The sequence below is a fragment of the Alosa pseudoharengus genome, unplaced genomic scaffold (assembly GCF_046254945.1).
Source record: "Alosa pseudoharengus isolate Yale_2024_CS ecotype anadromous, Long Island Sound unplaced genomic scaffold, YU_APseudo_1.1 YU_APseudo_1.1_scf_3, whole genome shotgun sequence".
Taxonomy (NCBI): Eukaryota; Metazoa; Chordata; class Actinopteri; order Clupeiformes; family Clupeidae; genus Alosa; species Alosa pseudoharengus.
In genome coordinates, this window is record NW_027468718.1 from 4,854,022 (window position 1) to 4,879,021 (window position 25,000).

The window sequence follows — 25,000 nt, forward strand, 5'->3', positions numbered from 1 at the left end:
CTGGGGGCAAGGCCTCTTGGCCTTCAGTTGGGCATATTTGGTGGGGGGCACAAAGGCCACATGGGCACCAAGGCCAAAGTTAACTATACAGTAGTAGGCTATAAAAATGATCAAGGTTGTATTTAGCCTATTCACTGCAGTAGACCTGCATCATTGTATGAAACATTACAAAAACATGAAACATGACATATTACATATAACTGTAAATCATCTGATCATCTAATAAAAACAGATATCTAGGCTATATATAACATTTATTTTATATTTGGCCTGCTATGAAATCATGTATTGAACAATTTAAATTTAAGCACAGCTCATCTCTTTAAGAAACTCAAATAGCCTAGATGCATGCTTAGCATTTTGTGATCAGGCTACTTTCACAAACTCTTAGTCAGCTGTCCTCTGATTTACCAATATCTAGGCGATATTTGTAACATTTATTTTGTATTTGGCCCGTTATGAAATCATGTGGAACAATTTAAACACATTGTAAAACTTAAAGCCCAAATTTCAGTGGAGAAATAGGCTACTTCGCGAGTAGTTCAACTGAGAAGAATGGGTGAATTAATTAAAAGAAAGACTAAATTAATTTGCGCTGTGAATGCTAAGATTATTTTGACAGGCCGCAGGCTAAATAAAAATCGCTATTAGTAGGACACAAAGCAGAATATTGAAAGAAGGGGGCACCAAGGCCACCGTGGCCTGTAAACCTATGATTTTCAAAGGGGCTTCACGGCCAACGCAAGGGGCTACCACGGCCGTCGTGGCCGCCGTGAAATTCCTACCCTGCCAGTGACAGAATAACGTATTAAGCATAATATTAAACTCACCGTTCTGTATCCGTCGTCTTCTTCTGTCCCCACAATAACTTTTCATTTGAGACTTTTTCGTCTGACTGTTTTTTCTGACAGCGTTTTTTCTGAGACCTGACTCCACTTTTTCTGAGGCAGTTTGGTTTGAAGCAGTTTTATCTGAGGATGACAGAGGTTTTTCTTATGCTGAGGCAGTTTTGTCTGAAGATGACAGAAGTTTTTCTGAAGCTGAGGCAGTTTTGTCTGAAAATGACAGATGTTTTTCTGAGTCTGACACCTGAGTCTGGTTTTTCTGACGCTGAGGCAGTTTTGTCTGAAGATGACAGAGGTTTTTCTGATGCTGATGCAGTTTTGTCTGAAGATGACAGAGGTTTTTCTGAGTCTGACACCTGAGTCTGAGGATGTCCTAAAATGAACACCGTAAGGCTGTGTTCTTTCCGTGCATCAATGTAGACAATTTCTTACTATCACGAACTCTTGTCAGGGGAGGTCATTCATTTTGGGTGTCCTACAGTATGACTTGAACAGATCGCCTGCTATGCCACCCGATGTAGGCTACTATTATTGTTACAGTTTTTAATCAATGCAACTAACATTATATAGGGCCCTATCATGACATTCTAAAGTGCATCGTCACTCGTCAAAAGTCTATTCAAATTTAGTAGGATGTCCAGTTCACATTGGGAGGGGTTTCGCTATCAAAAGTGGAGCGCATGGCGTAACAAGGTGTTCCTAGGTTTTTTAATCAGTCATATGGGTGTGTTTGGGGCGTAACATCATTTTAAACCAATGAGAATGACATCTGTCATTCCCTTTAACGGCGCAACGCGCGATATGTCAAATAAATGCATCGGTATTTTGGCATTCAAAGGCGCATTTGAAGGAGGCTGCTTGCGAGACCATATAGAATAGTCATTCTTAAACCATGCTTTACTAAAACCTAGCATAGCCTTTACGCATTTGCACTCGTCTATTTGAACTCATTGGCAAAGTGAAACTAACTTCACCAAGGAGTCAGTCAACGACAAGACAGTTATATGCAGTTACTTTCACTATTGACTTGACAATGGGTTACCACCGAAAGCATAGGCTGGAAAAAGCAACACTTACCCTAATATTGCTCAAATGACTGAATAAAACAACATTTATCCTGCAGAGAAGTTGCTTATATCTCGTGACAGTGCGTCTTCTAGCCTAGAAATCTAGACGCGCCCCTAGCGGCAGCCAGGGCTAGTCTAGCAACTCTCCGTTGGCTTGTGAGTTCCAGATCCCCAGACTTCGCCGGGCCAATGAAATCGTGTATAGAGTCGGTAGGTGGGCTTAACATAATGATTGATGGCAGAGTTGCAACGGTTTGGCTTGAATTCCCTGCTACTTGAAAACAAATAAGATGGATGTTGCTGTTGGCGAACAGTGTGACACGAGTTAAGCTTTTATTAAGTTGGCAAACGTTTGAACTAGCCAACTAGCTCCGCTGGTGGGAAACGCATGGGACTCATAGCGCTGCCGCTGTCCTATTGCGTGCAGAGGGAATTTGAAAGACAACTGATTATCCCGCCCCTCGGACTGAGCACTGCGAACGGTGAGTGTCCAGACCCTACATGTAAATGTGGGTCTGGCTCGCCAGGCTATGCGTCTTCAGCTGTGCTCCATACATGTCTCTCGCCTCTCCCCTAATCACTTTTAACCATCATTACCAATTTGCAAATGATGGTGAATAACTACTCATCATGAGATGTACAGTATTTTGTAATATCTTTATTCTAATTATGTTTCCCATTGTAATCGTGCAATTTAATGCTTTGCATGGACGTGCGCTGGTGTGCGTTCATGAATGATAGAAGGATGGTGCGTGCACCTGCCAATATGACTGTTGACATGCGCTCTTAAAATAGCATATGAACAACTCGCCATTGACTTCTGACCAGGTTTAGGTGGTGTATGATAGCGATTTTTAGACAATGCGCGAGTCCCCTCCCTAGGTTGTTAATTGCCACACCCCTGGGCGCAATGCTTAAAAAATAAACATGCAAAATACCGAATTCAACTTTCCACGGGTGTGGTTCATGAGCCGTGTATGTCATGTGACCTTGAATAAACTTATGACCTGGAAGCGTTCAGGTCAGGACTTCTGAAATGAGTTTGTGTGCACTGCATTTGCAACGCTCCAGAGATTCTACCGCTGGTACAAGGCGTACACGGTAATTGCCTGAATTTATTGTATTTTCTTTATACATTTTTGTATGTCTTCTTGCTTAATATTAATGCATGGTATGTGTTTTGTTGTTGTCTGCCAGTTTTCACGGTGCTCATGACGAGCAAAGAAAATAAAGAGTCATGACATCAGTATGAAGCGTGGACCAAGTTTTATTGACACCAGCAGTAGCTACACAATCTGTTGCTGAAGACAAAAGCACCGTCTCCAGATTGTCGTTATCAAATGCGCAGACCTCCTGCATGAGCACACACAGACTGAGAGACATTGGAAAACTGAGTTGTCTGTAAAACTCAAAATTACCATGTTTTCATTAAATGCGGATGAGGCAACAAATGGAAATATGAACAATATCTAGAATGTTCTGATTGTTACTTTGATGAGGAAATGGGAAGTCTTGCAAACTTGATTTTATAGATTTTACTTGGTGTTGAATTGCATATTAACAAGAAAAAAATCTCCCCTTTAAACACTTTTGGCCTGAAGTAATTAAATAAGAGTGTGTTAAAGCCTTTCTACAATATTGCTGCAGTAGAAAAGAACAGCAATGGCTAATCAGCAATGGTCAGGGATGGTACTAAAATATATTTTTGTTCATCAGGAAAACTCAATCTCAATCAAGAACACTCAATTCGCCTTATTTATATGGCGGCTATTGGCGGCTAAAACGACGCTACAGGGTACACAAACCATAGGATTGTTATGTTCTATGCATTCACCTGTAGGTGGCATTAATTATATAGTAAGTGTACCCTGTAGCCTCGTTTTGGTTTAAACAATGGCCGCCGTGTGAATAAGGCGAATACTCCCTTTAGTTTGCTGTTTGCATCTTTTTGTACATTAAAAATGAACAATGTATGACTTATGGCCTGAAAAAAGTTAAGTCAAACGATTTTTTTTTCACTTTAAAGGGGTGGTTCAGGATTTTGGACATAAGACCTCATTTCCAAGTAAGCAAGTGTGATATTTATCAGTGGAGACCGTTTTCAACACGTTTCATCCAGTCCTTGTAATTGCAGAGTTTGCAGGTGCTAGGCTAGCGCAAGTCAACGGTATGTGCTAGCCTGCCACTAAAGACAGTCTTACCCACTCCAAAGTACACCCGAGGCAAATTCCAGACAATCGATGTAAATGTCTGTGTTGATAGAATAGTGTAAGAAATACAACTACCCTCGCATCGCGTTGCAATAGTTATACTTTGGTCCCTGAAGTTGGTAGTAGTCATTTTGCATCTCAGCAGCGGACTGATATTACCAAGGCTACTACTAAGTATCCCCATTGGAGTGCGCTTTACTGTTTTACTTTTCGGCGCAGTACTACTAACCGGAGCAAGTATAATTCCGTCGTGGTAAGAAACAAGTCCCTCAAAATGTAATGCGATCGTTGAAATGCAAGGATAGAATAACGTTAGAAATAACAGTATCAATACAGACATTTACATCGATAGTCTGGCGTTATAATTGATTTGCCTCGGGTGTACTGTGGAGTGGATAAGACTGTTTTTAGTGGCAGGCTAGCACATACCGTTGACTTGCGCTAGCCTAGCACCTGCGAACTCTGCAATTAGAAGGACTGGATGAAACGTGTTGAAAACGGTCTCCACTGATAAATATCACACTTGCTTACTTGGAAATGAGGTCTTATGTCCAAAATCCTGAACCACCCCTTTAATCCCTGTTTATGGTTTCTGTGGCTTTATGTTTATGTGTGTGTGTATGTGTGTGTAGAAGCTCCTGGAAGAGTTGGTGCAGGATATGCAAGCCCCTGCAGCTGTGAGATGGATTGAGGGGGGGAGCCATGGACTCTCTGTCAAGGGGCGATCCGAGGAGGCCATGCTAGAAGAGGTCAACACACACATCACGGAGTGGATACAGCAACAGCTGTCTGATTGACCTCCACACACATCACGGAGTGGATACAGCAACAGCTGTCTGATTGACCTCCACACACATCACGGAGTGGATACAGCAACAGCTGTCTGATTGACATCCACACACACACGTCACGGAGTGGACACAACAATAGCTCTCAAATAAACATCACCACACACACACACACATCACAGAGTGGATACAGTAACACCTCTCAGATAAACATCACCACACACACACACACACATCACGGAGTGGACACAACAATAGCTCTCAGATAAACATCACCACACACACACGTCACAGAGTAACGGGGTCATAAGCTAATGAGGTCAATACCCCACACTACAAGGCACATGTCTGACAGCATGCAGAATGAGAATCACACCTGAAACAAGCAAATGCTGAATCCTGTTATATAATGTGAAATTATGTAAATTATATAAATAAACAACCAACTGTAGCCTATAGGACATAAGGTGTAATGAAAGGAGTGAATAAAGATGAAAATCTGATTTAGGCCACATTTTAAAAGGTAATGTGGAGCTAAATAAAAAAAAAAAACGGATCTGAAGACTTGAGGTATGAAGGGGGTTTTAGATTTGCGTCGGGCGCAAGAATTTATGCCGCCAGCATAATAGCAACAGCGCTCGAGGTCCACCTGCAAAGCTACTTGAGCGTTTCGTGTTTGATACTTGCATTTCAGATCGTTAAAATAGGGCCCTCGATAATTGGCTGACGACTAACAAAATGCCTTATGTAGCCAGATGATTTGGCGAAATTGTATTCACATCATACCATATCATATTACGAAAATTGACTTTTTGTCACATCCATAACGCCAGTGAAATGCCTTGGCATTTGTATTCTCTTGTGTAATTTGTGTTGGTTGTGTTCATACTGAATAAATGTTTTTTGGCTTGCTTTATTCGAGCAAAGCACTGCACACGTGGTAATGCGAAAGTAGCTTTTGAGGAAGTAGCTTGGCAAATATATATATTTTTTCTTTCGTGTGGCCCGTCGTATGAAACCGATCTAGGAAATATCGGAATCCATGCACTTTTTCTGGTTGCTACACATCGGATTTGTGGTCACACTTGTCTGACGGTGTCGGACGGTGTCAAGGTAGCAGGAAATGACATCACATAAAGCAACAAATTTGATTGGCTGCCACTTGGACCGGAGCATGCAGACATGGACGGGCCGTGGAATAAGATAAACATTCCTTTTCCTAGCGCTGTATCTGTATACCGAATACCGTATTCTGAAGCTACAGGTATGTGATGAGCAAGACATTGCAAAATAATGTCTCCATTCTCTTGTGTAATTTGTGTTGGTTGTGTTCATACTGAATAAATGTTTTTTGGTTTGCTTTATTCGAGCAAAGCACTGCACACGTGGTAATGCGAAAGTCGCTTTTGAGGAAGTAGCTTAGGCTGACATAGGGGTAGTTCTGATGTGTTGGGCAATTCCACGGAAAATTGACTTTTTGTCACATCTATAACGCCAGTGAAATGCCTTGGCATTTGTATGATGTGAATGATAATTCATTGTTTGTGCATTTTTTTCTCATGTACATTCTTCAGCCAAAAATAGCACATGCTCAAATTTCATTCACATCATACCATACCATCACATTTTATTGGCGTTATGGATGTTACAAAAACGTGATTTTCCATGGAATTGCCCTGTTGTTAATTATACCTTCTCCTTTGTTCACAGACACTGTTGTGCAATATGTCGTTGCGAAAAGCGAGAAGTTTCTACAAATGTTCTGCAGCGAGGTCTTGCAGACGGAGATCCGTGTTCTGTACGATGTACTGTACGTCATTAATAACAGTTTCAGGCGACACAAGCCTTTTCGCGCACTCAAACAGGTAACTCGGATAACTAAATAATATAAAAACTATTCAGATGAAGCTGGGATGATGTGCACCGATAGCGTGTGTTCTGTGTAGCATTACTAATATATGGAGAGTTTGGTTCCAAAAGGCCATATCCTCCATTAATTTTCATAAATCGTTTTTAAAAATGTTCTCCAAGTAATGTTGTCCGTGCAGGCTACTTTTGCGTTCATTCATTATTCTGTTTTGGAAGTGAAATTGTTAGTGGTGTTGAGGGTCCAAGAGAGGACACCCAGGATCCTGAAGCTGGTGACACGCTCAAGTTCAAGTTTCAAGTTTAGTTTATTCGTCACATGCCTGATTTTACATGTACAACAGCAGTGAAATGTAAAATGTAAAATCTCCAACTGTGCTGAGAGACAGAATAAAATACATTATAATTAATAGAAACATAAAAACATGAAACATAAAACATACTGTCATACTGTCCAATTAAAACATCAACTAAAAAGTGCAAGTGTAATGTATGCAAGTCCTATTGGCCCTGGTCATGCTGTGGCCATCTGAATGATGACATCATTCAATGACATCATTTTTGACCTGTTGCCAAATGCAATGCATTGCAGCCGTCTCGGAGCACCTCACAGACATTGGCGCAGGACGAGGATGCTTACCTAGCGTTCATGGGCTTCGTAAAAACCTTTCTCCGAGTGAAAACATCATCATTCCGCGTCATTCACGTCACTTAATGTGTGAGTCAGAGGTCGGAAACTGGGGCTAGATTTTGCTAACAGAGTTGCCCAGTTAGGGGCTCGTCATCACTTTTGTCGTCACGTTGTAGTTCGTTTGTAGTCCATGTGGCCTTTCATGTCCAACAGTTTTAATGTGAACTTGGGAATTTGCCCTTTTTATCACTTGAAAAGCTCCACATCTTTCTTTCACGAGCATCTTACACTATATTTTAAGCAAATACAGTTGTTTGCTTAGGATTAGTGAGTGTATGTTTTAACCTTTGTTGTGGCATCCGTGTTTGTCACACATTCGATGGCAAAGCACTTGAACACTTGCTGTCGGAAAAACAAAGTAGCCATGGGGGCGGTCCTTGTCATTCCGAGGTGCTCTGAATGCACCCTTAGGCTCGTGTAGATTTTGCAAAGTTCACAATCACAAACTTAAGCGAGGAGTAGGTCGAATAGACTATACTGTACAGCCTATGAGTAGGCTAGGCTTTCCCATGATGCACAGTTGGAACTTGACGTTTCATCAGCAAACAGAATGGCCAACCCCGCGAGCGCTTTCAAACTTCCGTAGACTGCTCCAACCCAATGAAAATGTATGACCGGCTGAAGACCAGAGGAACCATTGTTTCAGAAAATCTACCTGAGACCTTTTAGGCAGCCTACTGTCCAAACAACGCTGTTTCAGAAAATCTACCTGAGACCTTTTAGGTAGCGCACTGTCCAAACAACGCTGTTACAGGGGGCTACACTGGGCACATGACTGAAGCGTTCCGTTCGCGACGCGTAAAACAATTTTAGAAGACTGCACTGGTCTATTTTTTTCGAACATACGCGCACAGCATAGGCTATGTGTTGCGAACGGAGCGCTCCAATGATATTTATTTTTCTTTATTGCATTTTGCATTTCACATTAACCATTAAATCGGCATTGTCTTTGTAGCTTAATCCCTGAAATAGGTGAAAATAGGGGATAATTTCCAATTAGCAAGTGACTTTAGAACAAAAGTCATACCACTTACCACTTACCACAAAATGGAATAATAAATGAACGCAAAAGTACACAGACCAACTGTTATTGGATTATTGTTATTTGACTTATATCTTCTCAATCAAAACAACACAACTGCAATTGTTTTGATATTAGCTGAAATACACAATTGAATAACATGACTTTTAATGATATTTAAAATGGAGATATAGCGTTTTGTAACCAAACTCTAAATATGTAAGTCACTCAAATCACAATTGTTTATTTCTTCTGGAATTTGACATGATTCATTTTGGTCTGTGTGTGTGACATGTGTGTTTTAGGTAGAGCAGTGTATAAATCGAGTCAAGGAAATGAAGTTGCAAGAGGCTGTGCAGGACCTTTGGGTGGCGTGTCCTAAGAAAGCTCAGCGGTATGCTTCCAGCTTCTCATTAAGATGACGCTGTATGACCGGTATACTATGTACCTGTAGTAAATTTCCTTGGAATTTCCCCTGGGGATCAATAAAGTATCTATCTACAGTGTTTCCCACAGAACTGAGTTCTATTTGAGGGGGTAGGTTTGCAGAATTAACTTGAATTCAACAGTTTTTAACAAATTAGCGTAGCATGGTTATGATGAACCAGATTTAAGCACAATTTCGTACAACCTGGAAAATCATTGTGTGGTGGTCAATGTTGATATTGTGGTGGGCCGCCACAAATAAGTCAATGTATGGGAAACACTGATCTATCTATCTGTCTATCTATCTATCTATCTATGAGTTTAAATGCAGCTGAAACTCATAGCGTAGCTATGACGTAGCTGATTGGTTCGTAGATCATGTGATGGCACAGTGCTCTGACGAATGGAATTACAGGAATCTTTACGCGTACACTTCTGCTCTGGACCTGAGTAAACTCTCTTTGATTGGGTATTGTGTGTGTGTGTGTGTGTGTTGCAGGACCATGGGACTGGAGTGTGGGGAGTGTGAGGTGCCCAGTCAGGCGATTCTGGAGTGGACGTGTGTGAAGATGGTTGGTGGAGCCCACCTCCTTACTCGCCTCCTAGACCACTGCTCAAGGGCCTTCACGTATCCTTCACACACACACACGCACATAGACACACACGCACATGCAGTCACACACACACAAACGCACATAGACGCACATGCAGTCACGCACACACACGCGCTCCAGAGTAGGGCTGAGCAATTCGGTTCCAATATGACACCAGTGCTGATATGAACGGGAGACCGAATGACAAGGTGTGTCATCTCTATCTCTGTGCCATCTCTACCATCTCACTCAGATAGCACCAGAGCCTACAGCATACATGGGCAACATACGGCCCGCGGGCTTTCCCTGACCGGCCCGAGTAAGGTCCGTGAAAGAACAATAGTCAAGAGCCTAGCATAGAGATAATGCACGCAAATCAATATTGTTGCTTTTATTTTGAAAGACTGCTATTTGTACACCCATACATTTGTGCGTGGATGCATACGATGTAAACACCCTCACTGATGTGTTGGTGAATAGAATTTATGCTTCTGCGTCGACACAATGCAGTTGCCTTTAAGTCGGCGTAAACCTTTCAAAGTTTTGTGTCTCTTATGTCTGCGTCGCTCACCACCGCAAAGGTTGTCAGAATGAACTCCTGCTGTTTGTTGGCGATACGAAGTGTTAATTTCAAAACGTTACTGGCAGATAGATAGTTTACATTCAGATAACCCCGTCATTGTAACCAAAATATGTCTTGAGTTGATTTGCAAAGCTTATGTTAGCGAACTAGTGTGATGCTACTACCCACAGGTTGCTTGAAGCAGCCGGCTCAACACACAGGGCGAGTTGACCAATCACAGCTTTGTGCATAAAGTTAAAGCAAAAATATAGCCTACATTTTTAAAATAGTTTTCTTTGTGCATGTTGATTAACTAATGACTGCCTACTATTGTCTCCACCACATTTTCATAGTCTAATTCTGCATAGAGTTAATTTAATGATGGTAATGATGGTAATTATTTAATAATGAAATATTGCTGAGTGTTGATGAAATGGTGGCACAGGCTTATGGTTGTACTGACTCCTTCACATTTTCATGGCCTAGCCTAATCAGTCTTTGAAAACTGAAAAAAAAATGTCAATGTCAAAAAAATCATTTTCGAGAATGAGGATTAAATACTGGACATATATTAAATAGCCTATTGCTGTTTTTCCTTTGTCTCCCTCACATTTTCATCTGTTCTTACGAGTAGTAAACAAAACCATATGATTTACTTAATGTTATACAAGAACAGAATAGAATTGGACAGAATTGAGTTCAGACTTGAGTTTGGTATTTTGGGTCCGGCCCCTTCTCAACAGTCCCAGTTTGTCATGTGGCCCCTTGGGGAAATTAGTTGCCCACCCCTGGCCTACACACTACGCCCGTTATATGCTATCTCTACCATCTCACTCAGATAGCACCAGAGCCTACACACTATGCCCATTACATGCCATCTCACTCAGATAGCACCAGAGCCTACACACTGGTTTGGTGTGAATTTCACCCTAGGGTCATTTGCACGATGACCGCGAGCCAAACAAACCCCCAGAAGCTTTTTTTCTCTTGGTCGAACATTGGTCAAGTTAGAAGTACTTGTAAAAAAAAAAAAACTTTGCAAAACTCACAGGTGTAAGGGAAAAGCTTGTGAATTTAACACTCCATAGACATGCATGACAACATTTGAAAATAAAACTCACAGCCAAGGCTTTGCACCAGTTCACCAAAAAACGAAAAACAGAAACTTTTGATGTTTGGCTAGAAACAGAAACAAAACCAGAAACTTTAAATTTTTTATGTTATTATGGAACAGAACCTGTTATCAGTCTCTAAAATAAGGGTAGCTTCCTTAGTATAGCATAGTTGAAAGTTTTCACGTTCTTTTAAAGCGCACATCTTTTTTCTCTCGCTCTCTCAGAGGTGGCCTGTCGAGCATTTGCTCTGCTGCTGGCTTGTGCCTCCACATCGCCCAACATGCTTGATTGCATTGCATTCTACATTTTTAGCTACATTTTCATGTATCACATCATCATTTTTTGTAAATTGCTTTACAATTACCGTCGGGTTCTCGTTGGCCGCCTTCGTTATCACCCTGTTCGCCTCAGCTTGCAGCCATTCAGTCCTCTGTCTTCATTAACATTCCCGGCAGATTTCTCAATTTGGCCTCTATGTGTCCAGTTACATAGTCTCTGTCTGTTCTTGGTCTTCCATTTTGTGAAATAAATTACTAAATAAATGTGACTTATAGTCCAGTGCGACTTATATGGTTTTTTCCTCTTCATCACACATTTTTTGACTGATGCGACTTATAGTCCAGAAAATAAGGTATTTCCTGGGTAGTAGGTTAAGAACGGTAGTTCTTGGCTAAGTCTAGCAAAGTAACTCCCCACAAGCAAGAGGCTTTGAAACATCAACAGCCCAGTTTACACTAAAAGCTTGCTAACGTGCTACCAGAGCAGCAAACACACACACACACACACACACACACACACACACACACACACACTCATGCTACAGACCTTGACTGGTGTTTGTACTCCAGCCTAATTAGACGGCACCTGCAGACAGGAGACTTCCTCATTCTGAACCTCCTGCTCATCAGTATGCTGTCCAGACTATGGTCAGTCTTACACACACACATAATCTCTCTCTCTCTCTCTCTCTCTCTCTCTCTCTCTCTCTCTCTCACTTTCTCACTCTCTCACTCTCCATGTTCATATAGAATATGCACATTAACCCTTTCATGTCTTCCAGGCTACACTGGGCACACAGCTGAAGCATTCTGTTTGCGGAGTGTCTGCGGCAGCTATTATTGTCCACTGTAATCGCTGGAACTGGCTACACCAGACGTGATGGTGGCGCGTATGTTCGAAACGATTAGACCAGTCTTCTGAAACGACGCTCCGCAAACAGAGCACTTCAGCTGCGGTGTAGCCTCCCTGTGTTAGACAGTATGAACACCTCTAATTGTGAGACCCCCCCCCCCGCGTGCCCCCATCTCTGCCTGTCCACAGGGTGCTGTTCCGGGGCCTGCTGCGTGCGCTGCTCCCCCTCTACCAGCGCTGCCTGGAGCTCCTGGGTCCTGTGTCCAGCGCCCGGCCGCTGCCCTACCTGAGCCCTACCACGCTGCCCACGGAGCTGGCCGCTTCCCTGGGGCCCTCGGGGACCGCCCTGCTGGACGTGGTGGACCCCACGGGCCGGGCCAGGAGGACGGGCAGGAGGGGCGCCAGGCCCACGCTGCTCAGCCGCCTGTTTGGGCAGGAGGGGCAGGACCCAGGGGCAGCGGAGGGAGGGAGGACGAGGAAGGCGAGCCGGACTGCCGTGGGCGCGCAGAAGGACTCACGTCTCATAGAGGACCTGGGCAGCGTCGTACGCCAGAGGAGCCTGGACATCATCAGTATGGGCTTGTTTGTTTGTTTGTTTGTTTGTTGGTCTGCTAGTTGTGTAGCATGAGTATGGGCTTTGTTTGTTTGTTTGTTGGTCTGTAAGTTATGTGGCATGAATATGGGCTTGGCTTGGATTGTCTGTTTGTTTGTTTGTTAGTTAAGATTAAGATTTTTTTTCTTTTCCTCATGACCTGTTTGCTTCTAGTATTGATAGACTGTAAAATGCACATCAAACAGTCATCTCCTTGATATCTCCTTGATATTCAGTCCTCCACCTTTGTGTGTGTGTGTGTGTGTGTGTGTGTGTGTGTGTGTGTGTGTGTGTGTGTGTGTGTGTGTGTGTGTGTGTGCTCTTATGACACTAACTACTGTGTGTTTCCTCCCAGGTGTAGGGGCAGAACTGGACATGAAAGCTCTACTAATGGGGACCAGAGCAGCAAACACACAGGTGTGTGAGACACACACACACACACACACACACACACACACACACACATCAATGTATTTACTGCAGAGGTTGTTTTTTGATCATCCACATTGTCCTTACAGATGGCTACGTTGCCAAACCAAAGACGTTCTTCCTGTCAAGATCCAGCTGTGATTAGTCAGAAGAAGAAATTTGTGAAGTTGTTAGACTCCGCCGCCTCTTTCAGTGACCTGGCTGTGACCCTACAGGAAGTGATTCAGTGGTGTAGAGACAGGAAGTTGTCACAGGAGAGGCGGAGTCTAGCGTTCATGTGTGTGAAGTGTCGCAGGATGGTCAGCATGGAGGCCGATGGCCAGAGGTACATGACATTTGACCTTTAACCTTTAACCTTATACTGTGCCTGGACGTACACAACACCACCTTTAACCTTATACTCTGTGCCTGGACGTACACAACACCACCTTTAACCTTATACTGTGCCTGGACGTACACAACACCACCTTTAACCTTATACTGTGCCTGGACGTACACAACACCACCTTTAAGGCTACATTGTCATTTTTTGGAATGATTCTTAGCAAAAATCCATGTCCGTGCGGTAGTAAAAGGTAGTAAAAATAATCTACCAAAATGAAGGCCCTTGAAAGGTAGTAAAAGGTAACAAACACATTTTGACTTGGTAGTAAATTTTTCATCACCACCTCAATATATAATGAGTTTACATTTTTTGCTTAATATTTGTGTCTACATGTTTTAACTTCATCTTGCCTAATTAAAAAATTAGGGCTGTCAATCGATTAAAAAAATAATCTAATTAATTACATACTCTGTGATTAATTAATCTAAATTAATCGCATGTATAATTTTTGCTGTGAAAGTATTTTAAATATTTCAATTCAAATTAATCATTGAATAATCAGCATTAGTGACATTAAAGTTCAAAAACTCTTTTATTATTATTATTTTCACTGTTCAAATAATGGCCATAATAATCTATGATATGACCTAATATGCTGAGGAAATAAATTCAAAAGTGCTTCGGGAAGAATTGTTTTTTTTTCACATACAAGGCATTTCAGGCCACAGATATAACCTAGGGGACACAATAAAAATAAATAAACACTCCCCTCAATGTCAACACTTGCAGACATTGCAAAGGACTTTATTTTCAACATTTTATTTTTATCAACACCATCAGGCCGTTTTTTAAAAGTAAATGTTCCAATCAATGATCCAGGCAGCACGTTTTCTTCTCTCTCCTTCATTTTACAGTCTAATTTTTACTGACTAGAACGGCTCGGGGTCAAAGGTCATACGGAATCAATTAATCTGCACTAATTTTTTTAATCAGTTATTTTTTCTCAAATTAAATAATCGAAATTAATCAGTTATTTTGACAGCCCTATAAAAAATATATACGTGCTAACAACAATACCTGAGTGAGTCGGGAGTTGATCGCAATGACGTAGAAGTAAACTGTGTAGAGTTCTGTGGTTGACAGCATATCAGTGACGCCAACAACATTTTCGCCTTTTTGCCTCGGTTGATATTACAGGGATGCAAACAGCGCGCTTTTCGGCGCCTTCCTTCACGTAAGTTTGGGCGGCTTATATGAATCGTGCAGATCCGAAGAGTTTTTTAGGGCCTGGGATGGATGCTTTTCGGCGACTCTCGCTTTTTTTACGTCATCTAGGCCCTACTGCAGGCTACCAGAGGAACCAGAGCAGTGTTTATCATATGGGCCTGCTGGTCAAATGTCCGGTGCTTCTGTCACTCATCTGATAATTTGTTCATGTAGCAAAGGAGTGGAAGATGTAGTCTATCACTCTGATACCAGCTAAGAAAATATAGGCTACACTCACTCCGTTATGAGGCAACTCCTCTCAGTTCGCACTAGGCTACTTCAGCTGGAAGTTTTAACAACTGTGAACTTGACTAGTGTGCTTTCGTTCAGTTGACGGTGGCGCTGCCATCTGACTGTGATCATCCAGAACCGTACAATAATGAAATTATTCCACCTAGCCCATCAGTAACAAAGTTCGAACTAGTCACTAACATAGTAACCGACAACATTTTTAATGTAACCTAGACCTAGTATCTAATGTTACGTGGGAATTGCAAGAAAACGAGTGAAAACAATTCCTTACTTTAACCACGGAAGTGCGTGTCATTTATTAAAATGGTAGAAAAACTGAATCGAAGACGGCGCTGTCCATCAACAAAACCAGCATGGAGTTAAAACGTAATTTAAAGTCCCAGACATTTAAAGGGACAGCGATCACTCAAGACAAAGGGCCTAACTGAGTGATGAACGTGTAATGCTTTGAATAGCCTACAAAACACTGCATTCATATCCTATCGACAACAGACCCCAGTAACGCATCGAATCGCATTGCTACAAATTTTGAAGTATTGAAAAGAATCAAATCGTTGGCTTAAAGAATCAATATTGTATCAAATTTTGATTAAACTTGTGATTTACACTCCTAAATGGCATCCTTATTATTACTGTTGTTTTGGGAAGTATTTCTCATGCAAGCATCGTGCAACCATGCTGAGTAATGCAATTATAGTTTTGAAGTTAGTTTTATAATTCAAGTTTTCGTAGCAGCTACTGTGAAAGACTAAAAGTATTGCAATATTATTTTTTAGCCATGTAGCCAGCCCTAGCTTGCAGCTGCCGGGAAACCCCTAAGATGATCTCTGACTCTTCGTATGGACATAGACGAGCATGTTAACGTTATCTTGAACTACAGTACATAAATATCTTGTACGGTATTGTTAAATATTGTTAGCACTGATAAGTTGCTCTCTGAATATAAGCCAAAATAACCCAGTTAAAACCCTGCATCAGATTCTCTCTGTGTTGATATGACTGACTTGCTGAGTTAACTCTGCATCAGATTCTGTGCTTTTGTGTAGTGTTGATATGACTGACTTGCTGAGTTAAAGCCCTGCATCAGATTGTGTTGCTGTGTAGTGTTGATATGACTGACTTGCTGAGTTAAAGCCATGCATCAGATTCTCTGTGTTGCTGTGTAGTGTTGATATGACTGTCTTGCTAAGTTAAAGCCCTGCATGAGATTCTCGGTGTTGCTGTGTAGTGTTGATATGACTGACTTGCTGAGTTAAAGCCATGCATCAGATTGTGTTGCTGTGTAGTGTTGATATGACTGACTTGCTGAGTTAACTCTGCATCAGATTCTGTGTTTTTGTGTAGTGTTCATATGACTGACTTGCTGAGTTAACTCTGCATCAGATTCTCGGTGTTGATGTGTAGTGTTGATATGACTGTCTTGCTGAGTTAAAGCCATGCATCAGATTGTGTTGCTGTGTAGTGTTGATATGACTGACTTGCTGAGTTAACTCTGCATCAGATTCTGTGTTTTTGTGTAGTGTTGATATGACTGACTTGCTGAGTTAACTCTGCATCAGATTCTCGGTGTTGATGTGTAGTGTTGATATGACTGTCTTGCTGAGTTAAAGCCATGCATCAGATTGTGTTGCTGTGTAGTGTTGATATGACTGACTTGCTGAGTTAACTCTGCATCAGATTCTGTGTTTTTGTGTAGTGTTGATATGACTGACTTGCTGAGTTAACTCTGCATGAGATTCTCGGTGTTGATGTGTAGTGTTGATATGACTGTCTTGCTGAGTTAAAGCCATGCATCAGATTCTCGGTGTTGCTGTGCGGGTGACTCATGACTCGTGTGCTGTTTGTCTCTTTTCAGTGTGACGAGGCGTTTGCAGCTGTTCCAGCGTACTCTCAGGTGGGGTCTACTGCACGGCAGGTGGCGTTCTCCACGACGCCGTCATTCACTGAGAACCCTCTGGAGGCAACGCCTGGGCTGCAGAGCCTCCTTTAGAACACTCCGGAACCATTACGGAACTCTCACACAAAAAAACAGAACATTTCAAGCTGGTTCTAGAACAGTGCGGGCCGTCTCCAGCAAACATGAAGTGTTACCACGGCAACCTGTTGACCCAGGCAGTGTGCCGCTGCCACATGACTCCTCAGGGGAGGAGGTAGGAGGAAGTGATGTCATAAGCGCTGCAGCTGTTGCAGCTGGTTCTGGTGGGAATGGAAAGTCTGCAAAGACAGTCCCACGGGAACCCGCCGATGCAAATGAAGATGACATTGATGATATATTTGCGTCCATAGGTTTCTGACTCTGTGTGTGTGTGCTACATTTCCGAGCCTATAAATACAGGAAACACAAAACGTTCATGAGTTCATGTCAAATAACTCCCACTAACACAGTGCTCAGCAGTAAGCTTTCAATGAACGTCAATCTCAAAAGATCTCTTTAAGTTGTAATTGGGTAAGTTAACTCAGAGTAAGTGATAAACCTCCTAATAGAAGAGCTGTATGGCTTCATTCTCCTAACAAAACAATGCCATAGGGCTCTTGTTGTAGGAGGTTTACCACTTACTCTGAGTTAACTTACCCAGGTACCCTAAACCACGTACTTGGAATACCCCTCAGAGTACTTGGAACACCCCTCAGAGTACTTGGAATACCCCTCAGAGTACTTGGAATACCCCTCAGAGTACTTGGAATACCCCTCAGAGTACTTGGAATACCCCTCAGAGCTTCTTGCTGTTGTACCGGTTACTGTGAAATGAAGACGGCACAGAAATGACACAAGACATGTTGCATTGTGGGAACAAATAGAGAGATGCACATCTCTCTATATTTTTTATTTTATGGCAGACATGTTCACTATGTTATTCATGAGAGGTTCTATCTTTTCTGTTATTATTTATAGTTTTTTAACCTTGGTTTTGGTGAATGTATGATTTGTGCCAATGAATAAAGCAGGTTACATTTTCTGATTTTGTCAGGTGTCATGAGTGGGGAGATTGTCATGGTGGTGTGATCTCATCTCTAAAGCAAATGTGTCCACTGATTCCTCTCACTCACGCACAGGGGCCAGTTTGGCCCACAGTCTGTCCCAGAATGCCTCTTGCTGGGCGGGGTCCTGCGGCCAGTCGATGTAGGTCCTGGTCTTGACCAGGCGTGCCAGCCTATGGTGGGCGGGGTCCTGCGGCCAGTCGATGTAGGTCCTGGTCTTGACCAGGCGCGCCAGCCTGTGGTGGGCGGGGTCCTGCGGCCAGTCGATGTAGGTCCTGGTCTTGACCAGACGCGCCAGCCTGTGGTGGGCGGTCAGCAGGCACGAGGGGATCTTCTCCAGGAAGACCAGGACGAGCACGTCCCTGCGCTCCACCTGCAGCCGGTAGGTGGCCAGACGCAGCTCCAGCGAGCACCAGTTGCTGCGCAGGAAGTGGCGGCTGACCAGGCACAGGGTGCGGCGGCTGCGCTACAGGCTGTCGGTTCTCCACCACGTCCTTCCCCAGTTGGACGTCCCTGCTGTGCAGGCAGAGGTGCAGGATAGGGGGGGCCCCTCCGCTCCAGACCAGGCAGCAACTGCTCCACCACCCAGCGCTCGTCCCGCCCGCTGTAGCACACGAAGGCGCCGCCCCCCCGCGGCCCAGCTCGGCCAGCCAGCCGCTGACGATGTGGTAGAGCGGCAGGACGTAGGGTCCGGCGGCGCTGACGATGTGGTAGAGCGGCAGGACGTAGGGTCCGGCGGCGCTGACGATGTGGTAGAGCGGCAGGACGTAGGGTCCGGCGGCGCTGACGATGTGGTAGAGCGGCAGGACGTAGGGTCCGGCGGCGCGTCCGAGCAGCGGAGCCAGCGTCAGTAGCGCCACGGCCAGAGACGAGCAGGCGAAGAAGAAGCAGCCGACCTCCGAGAAGCACTCGCGCTCGGCGTAGCGCAGGAAGTTGGGGCTGTCCGTCCTGTCCCGCAGGCAGCGTAGCTCCTCCAGCGCCGGACGGGTCACCGCCACCTCCACCTGCTCGGACCCGCGCGCCCAGTCGGCCAGCCAGGCGTTGTCGCAGCGGCAGTACAGCTGCAGGCCCTGAAGCAGCAGGTAACGCAGGCTGGGCAGCGCCTGGACGAAGTCCACCGAGACGTCCAGCACGTCCTCGGACTTGAGCAGCAGGCCCGTGAGGGCGCGGAGGTCGCGGGCCAGGCCGGCGCCCAGGTAGCTGAGGCTGCAGTTGAAGAGGACGAGGGTGCGCAGGCTGGTCAGGTTGTGGAGGAGGCTGCTGCCCAGCGTGGGCTGCTGGAGGAGGTCTACGTTCTGCAGACGCAGCCTACGCAGCCGGGTCAGCTCGTTCAGGCTGGACAGGTCCACCTGCCGCGGCGGGAAGTCCGACAGGAACTCGAACGTCTCCAGGTTGCTCATGTGCTTCCCGATGAACTCAGACCCACACTGCACCGCTCTACCCGCCACGAGGAACGCGGTGACCGACCGGAAGAACGGCGCCGGACAATCCTCGATGGTCACACTGCTGCTGACCAGGCGCAGGGTCAGGGGTCGTCGTGTGGAGCTGACCCCGCCAGCGGACAGGCTCATCGGTCCCGGGCCCATGAAGACGGTCAGTCTGCTCAGGTTGGCGGGAATGCTGCCGAACACGTGGGTCAGGTTCAGCTCGCTAACAGTTCTCCGCGTCAGCGGGCAGCCCAGGGTCCTCAAGACGAACTCCTCGAGGTTGACGAACGGCTGGAAGGACCTCTCTGCGATATGCAGGAGTGGGTTTTCGCTCAGCTGGAGAGTCTGCAGCGCCGTGAGGCCACTGAAGGTCCGCTCGCGGATCACCGAGATGTTGTTAAAGGACACTTGCAGGCGCCTCAGCCGCCCCAAACCCTCAAACGAGTAGTCCTCAATGTCCGAGATCCCGTTGGCCACTAGCTCCAGCTCGGTCAGGTGTGATAAACAGCTCAGCTGGTGTCTCCGTATGAAGCCCAGGAAGCTGAACTGCAGGCTGACCGTGGCTAACCAAGGGACAGGGCGTGTAGGAGACGAGCAGATGGTACTTATGGTCTGTCCCTCTATTGCCAAGTAGCTAAGGTCTGTAAAATTATACAAACTTATTATGCTTAAAGGCAAGCCTGAGTTTGATAGGAAGGATAGTCCTTCCAGTGACTTACACTGGTCAGGGTCAAACTCAAAAAAATCTATTTCATTGTAATGCAAATCGACGCGTTTGATGGAGAACGCTGCCACCACAGCACATACCTCCTGCATGGAGAGGTCAGTCTGTCTGTAGTCTAAGAAGTCGATTTTACGAATGGCTGTCTTGTTGAGTTGCTCTCGTAGCTGCTCGTTCATTTGCAGAGACAAGTAAGTGAGCTCCGGGAAGCAGCTTAGGGCTCCAGGCTCTACAGTGGTCACCATGCCAACGGTGAGCCGCACGGACGTGGGGTTCGCTGAGGTGGCGAAGTCCCCGCTCTCCGACGCCCCGTACGACGGGCAGTCGTGCCGCTTCAGCTCCTGCACCAGCGGAGCCGTCAGGGTCAGCTCCGCGAGAGACGCCAGCAGAGGGGTCACCCTGCAGATGACCTCGGCGAGGTCGTCGTCACACGTGGCGTTGACAAACAGGCCGCTGAGCAGCGGCAGGCGTCCGGCGAAGACGTCACGCACACGCTGTAGCCGTGCAGGTAGAGGGCGCGGAGGCGAGGCAGGTCCAGCAGGGCTGCGGGCAGCACGGCCGCCTCACAGCAGTCCAGCGGCACGTAAAGGTGACGCAGGGTCAGCGTGCGCAGCTCGGACAGGCCGCGGAACGAGCCGTTGAGCACGCGCGAGAAGCAGCCGCCCACGTGGAGGTGCCGCAGGCGTGTGAGCGCAGAGAAGGAGCCGGCCGGTAGTGGACCGTGGATGCGCTTGGCCCGGTGCACGTCCACGCACAGCGTCCGCAGCTCGACCGGCAGCCCGCGCAGGTCCCGCCGGAGGTCCGTCACGCCGGAGCAGGAGGCCGCACGCCCAGGCAGTTGGTGTCGGACGGCCAGTCGGCCGCGTCGTCGTAGACCACACACTTGTGAGCGAGCCAGCCGTGAGTGCAGAGTGACCAGAGAAGCAGCAGGAGGGAGTCTGCACACAGCATCACTGAGACCAGCAGGGACCAGCAGGGACACAGGAAAGAGGGAGAGAGGCCATTAGACGGATGGATGGATAGATAGATAGATAGATAGATAGATGTGTGCTTGATATTGCATTATGTTACGTTGTTAAAGTGTAACTCGCCAAAATGCAACCTAGGGTCTTTTTGTGAATGTACCTGAGTCAAACATTCGTTTAAAAGCGTAATTACGTAGGAAGCACCACATTTAAGCTGGACCATGTTGTTGTTTTCGGCTCAAATGGCCTTTTGAATTGGAGTGTAATGGGCACTAATGTTTTTATGCATGATCGCATCAAAAACGCTATTTTTAAAACACTAAGAAGGCTCGACACAACATGAAACTTTGAGTATCACCAGGGTCGCTACACATGAACTCGAGCATTGAGAACATTGTTTGTGTACACAGAGTTTACTAAAAAGAGGTTTTGGACAATTCACTTCTTGACTGGCAAGATGGTTTGATACATGGTTTGAGACTTCAATCAAAGTTTCATGTTTCGGCAGAGAGGTACCTGACATGTCTGCATGACCAGTTTGAGCCGGTGTTGGGGTGTGTGCATTCGAGGAAGAGGAAGCTCCTATTTGAGGTTTTATAGATAGTGAGCCTATCTAAAGATTACACTGAAGTCACTGTAGACAAGTCAACACATATTTCTCTATAGTTAGTTTTCTAAATCTAAAGATCACACTGCAGTCAGTCACTGTAGACAAGTCAACACATATTTCTCTATAGTTAGTTTTCTAAATCTAAAGATCACACTGAAGTCACTGTAGGCAAGCCAACATAAGTCACTTTTAACTGCTTACACAGAAAACCTTTATATGATACATTTCAGATATACACAATTTACCACAAAGCGACTTTTACATGAACTTGTCATAATGACTTAAACCTGTCAGCAAAATTCCACAGTAAATTTAAAAAAAAAAGCTAAAAGCAAATTCTCGATCACAATAAAACACTTTTTGCAAACGATTACACAAATTTTGAGACGCAACGATCAGGCACCGAACACTTGTATGTTTTTTAAGCCATTTCCATTCAAAATGCAAGAACAACTGAGTGTTTTACAATTTGTTTGGACAATTTTACATTTGTATGTAGAGTTTTGAAAAGAGAAGAGAAGAAAACGTTTTGAAAATGTTTGAAAACAAGCAACATCTACCATATTAACATAGCCTTAGCGTGATGTTCACCACACCTAATCGGAAATAAGTTGATATGCTACAGAATCGAAAAGAAAACGAAAACCTAAACACTGGCTGTGTATTCAGAGAATAAATTGTTAAAAAAAAGACATTTACCGGTCGAGGTGCAGGGGGAGAGAATGAGATCGTACCAATGTTGTCTAACGAGTTCTCGCCTCTTTCCCCTGTGTGTCTCTCTGTGCTGTAGCACCTTGTTGTCTAATGAGTTCTCGCCTCTTTCCCCTGTTGAAACACATAGACACACACACGCACATATAAATGCTTACTTTCCGAACAGAGTCTCCACATTAAAGGAGAAGTTCGGTGTGAAATTGACCTTAGCTGTACTGAAAGATGTTGCCGAGTACTCACATGTGTCCAATAGGCACCTTCGCTCTAGCATTCCAAATTACGCCGTTTTTAGCCGAGTAGCTGTGGGGGCATAGCGTAGCCTATGCAACTAAATCCCTATTTTTACACCATTAAAAAGGTTCCAAGTAACTCCACACTGCATTGGTAGACTTCTGAGGGTCTTGGAACCTTTTTAATTGTGTAAAAATAGCGATTTAGCTGCATAGGCTACGCTATGCCCCCCACAGCTACTTGGCTAAAAACGGCGTAATTCGGAATGCTAGGGGGTGAGCGAAGGTGCCTATTGGACACATGTAAGTACTCGGCAACATCTTTCAGTACAGCTAAGGTCAATTTCACACCGAACTTCTCCTTTAATAGGTGGTTTCACTTCCCCTGTGTGTCTCTCTGTGCTGTAGCACCTTGGGGGTTCGGTTTAACACTTTAAACAAGGGCCTTACATATAAATATATACAGCTACTGTTTGCACACAGACCTCAGCATTTATCAGTTTAGACAGATGTCAGGTTTCACACCACATCTCCAACCATTTTTAGACATAACCTCCGAAGTATAGGCAAAGGTTTGTCAAACGGAGGTCCGACCCTTCGGGTGATTCATTATACTTATACTGACCTTATACTGACCTATGTGTGAACGACATACACACACATTACAGAGTCTCTGTGTGGTTGTCGAGAGGGGTGGGGGCTGGCAGAGTTCGCAAGAGGCGCGATATGACACAGAATATATGAACCGCTGTCACAGCTTCTGTTTTTGTTTACAACATATCACACATCATTCAACTTAAGACAGTGGGAGTTAAGAAATGGCAAATTAAATAAAATTTAAAATTAAAAGTTCTTACAGGTCCAGACTATAAGAAAAAGAAAGAAAAATAAAAACAAAATAAAACAGCAAAATAAAAATAAAACTTGTTTAGGTTGTAAAAATATAGATAAAGGTTAAGATATATATATATATATATATATATATATATATATATATATATAATATATATATATATTTTAACCTATATATATGTAAGGGATAATGGACGACACGGTGGTCTGTTCACAGAAGTTAATGCACGGCCGAGGTTGTAAAACGGCCCCGACGTGATGCGGAATGCTGGGGTGGAACAGTGGAAGCTTATTCCACTGTTGCCACTTGCGTTGTGTTCATTTCCTGTTACAATTTAAACGTTTTAATCACTAAAACTGTCTTTCTAAAGCTAATTTCTTCCGACACATATCAACTAATTTCTCAACTCACAGGACAAACTGCCGTTACTAGTTCTAAATGGATGGTTGCTACGGCCAAAGGCCAGTCGTTAGTTCTATCTATCCCGTTGTCAAGCGGGCGTATCCCAAGATTCTGATGAACTTTAGCTTTGAAACATCGCTTTAACTTAGCCTGCTGTCATCCATCTAGCTAAAAGCCACCTCCGTCATATGCTACAATGTTGCAATGTTCGGAACGTCTGCATTTTACAGCTCGGATGCAATGTGACAGTTCATTTAAACTTCACAAAGAGTTCGGCGAATTAATATACAAGTGTGATACGGCCAAAAAAATGGATCTACTTCATAGGTGTGCAGATAACATACGGTTAATGGTCGTTCTAAATTACATAGGACAATGGGAAATTCAACCAAGCAGTGGAATAAGTAAGGGATAATGTATAGAACGCCGGTCATTACTGGGAAAATAAGTCCCGACAGGGCAAACCGGACCCTGACGCGCATACATACATAAACGCAACAATAAATAAACACCTGTGCAAAGTATAGCTATGACTTGTTCCTCAGTGTAATGGCTGCAGGGACAAAACTGTGTTTGTGTCTTTTTGTTTTACACCTGGGGATTGTAAACCTACGCCCAGAGGGACAAAGCTGAATCTCTGTGTGCAATGGATGGGAACTGTCGTTTAAAAATTAACCATTAATGCGCTGTAACTGTTTTGTGTACATGGTCTCCACGTTGTGCTTCCATTACATCCACAACATCCGCAGCATCGATGAAAGATTGGATCGTGACCTACATGCCTTTTGTGGGATACGCACCTGCTAACTACAGTCCATCAAACCTGCTTTTCGTTGAATGGCAGCCTAAATGATAAGCCATTCACATGCCTTCTGTGTGCTCAAATGCCTTCTGTGTGCAAACTAGTCAAATGCTGAATG

The 25,000-nt window shown here is 44.4% G+C and overlaps 1 protein-coding gene and 1 pseudogene across 1 annotated transcript in view; one reads left to right on the forward strand and one right to left on the reverse strand.

Moving 5' to 3' along the window:
- The window catches only part of LOC143100058 (protein O-glucosyltransferase 2-like), a 59,128-nt gene extending 40,992 nt beyond the window's left edge, over positions 1–18,136 (forward strand). Inside the window, exons 11-18 of the mRNA XM_076262984.1 lie at positions 4,755–4,894; positions 8,793–8,882; positions 9,414–9,523; positions 12,032–12,110; positions 12,505–12,887; positions 13,263–13,324; positions 13,426–13,661; positions 17,035–18,136. Coding sequence (XP_076119099.1) covers positions 4,755–4,894; positions 8,793–8,882; positions 9,414–9,523; positions 12,032–12,110; positions 12,505–12,887; positions 13,263–13,324; positions 13,426–13,661; positions 17,035–17,473 — 1,539 coding nt within the window. The 3' untranslated portion in view covers positions 17,474–18,136. The remainder of the gene's footprint in view (positions 1–4,754; positions 4,895–8,792; positions 8,883–9,413; positions 9,524–12,031; positions 12,111–12,504; positions 12,888–13,262; positions 13,325–13,425; positions 13,662–17,034) is intronic.
- Positions 17,891–21,742, reverse strand: LOC143099494 (uncharacterized; annotated as a pseudogene).
- Between the last annotated feature and the right edge of the window lie 3,258 nt (positions 21,743–25,000).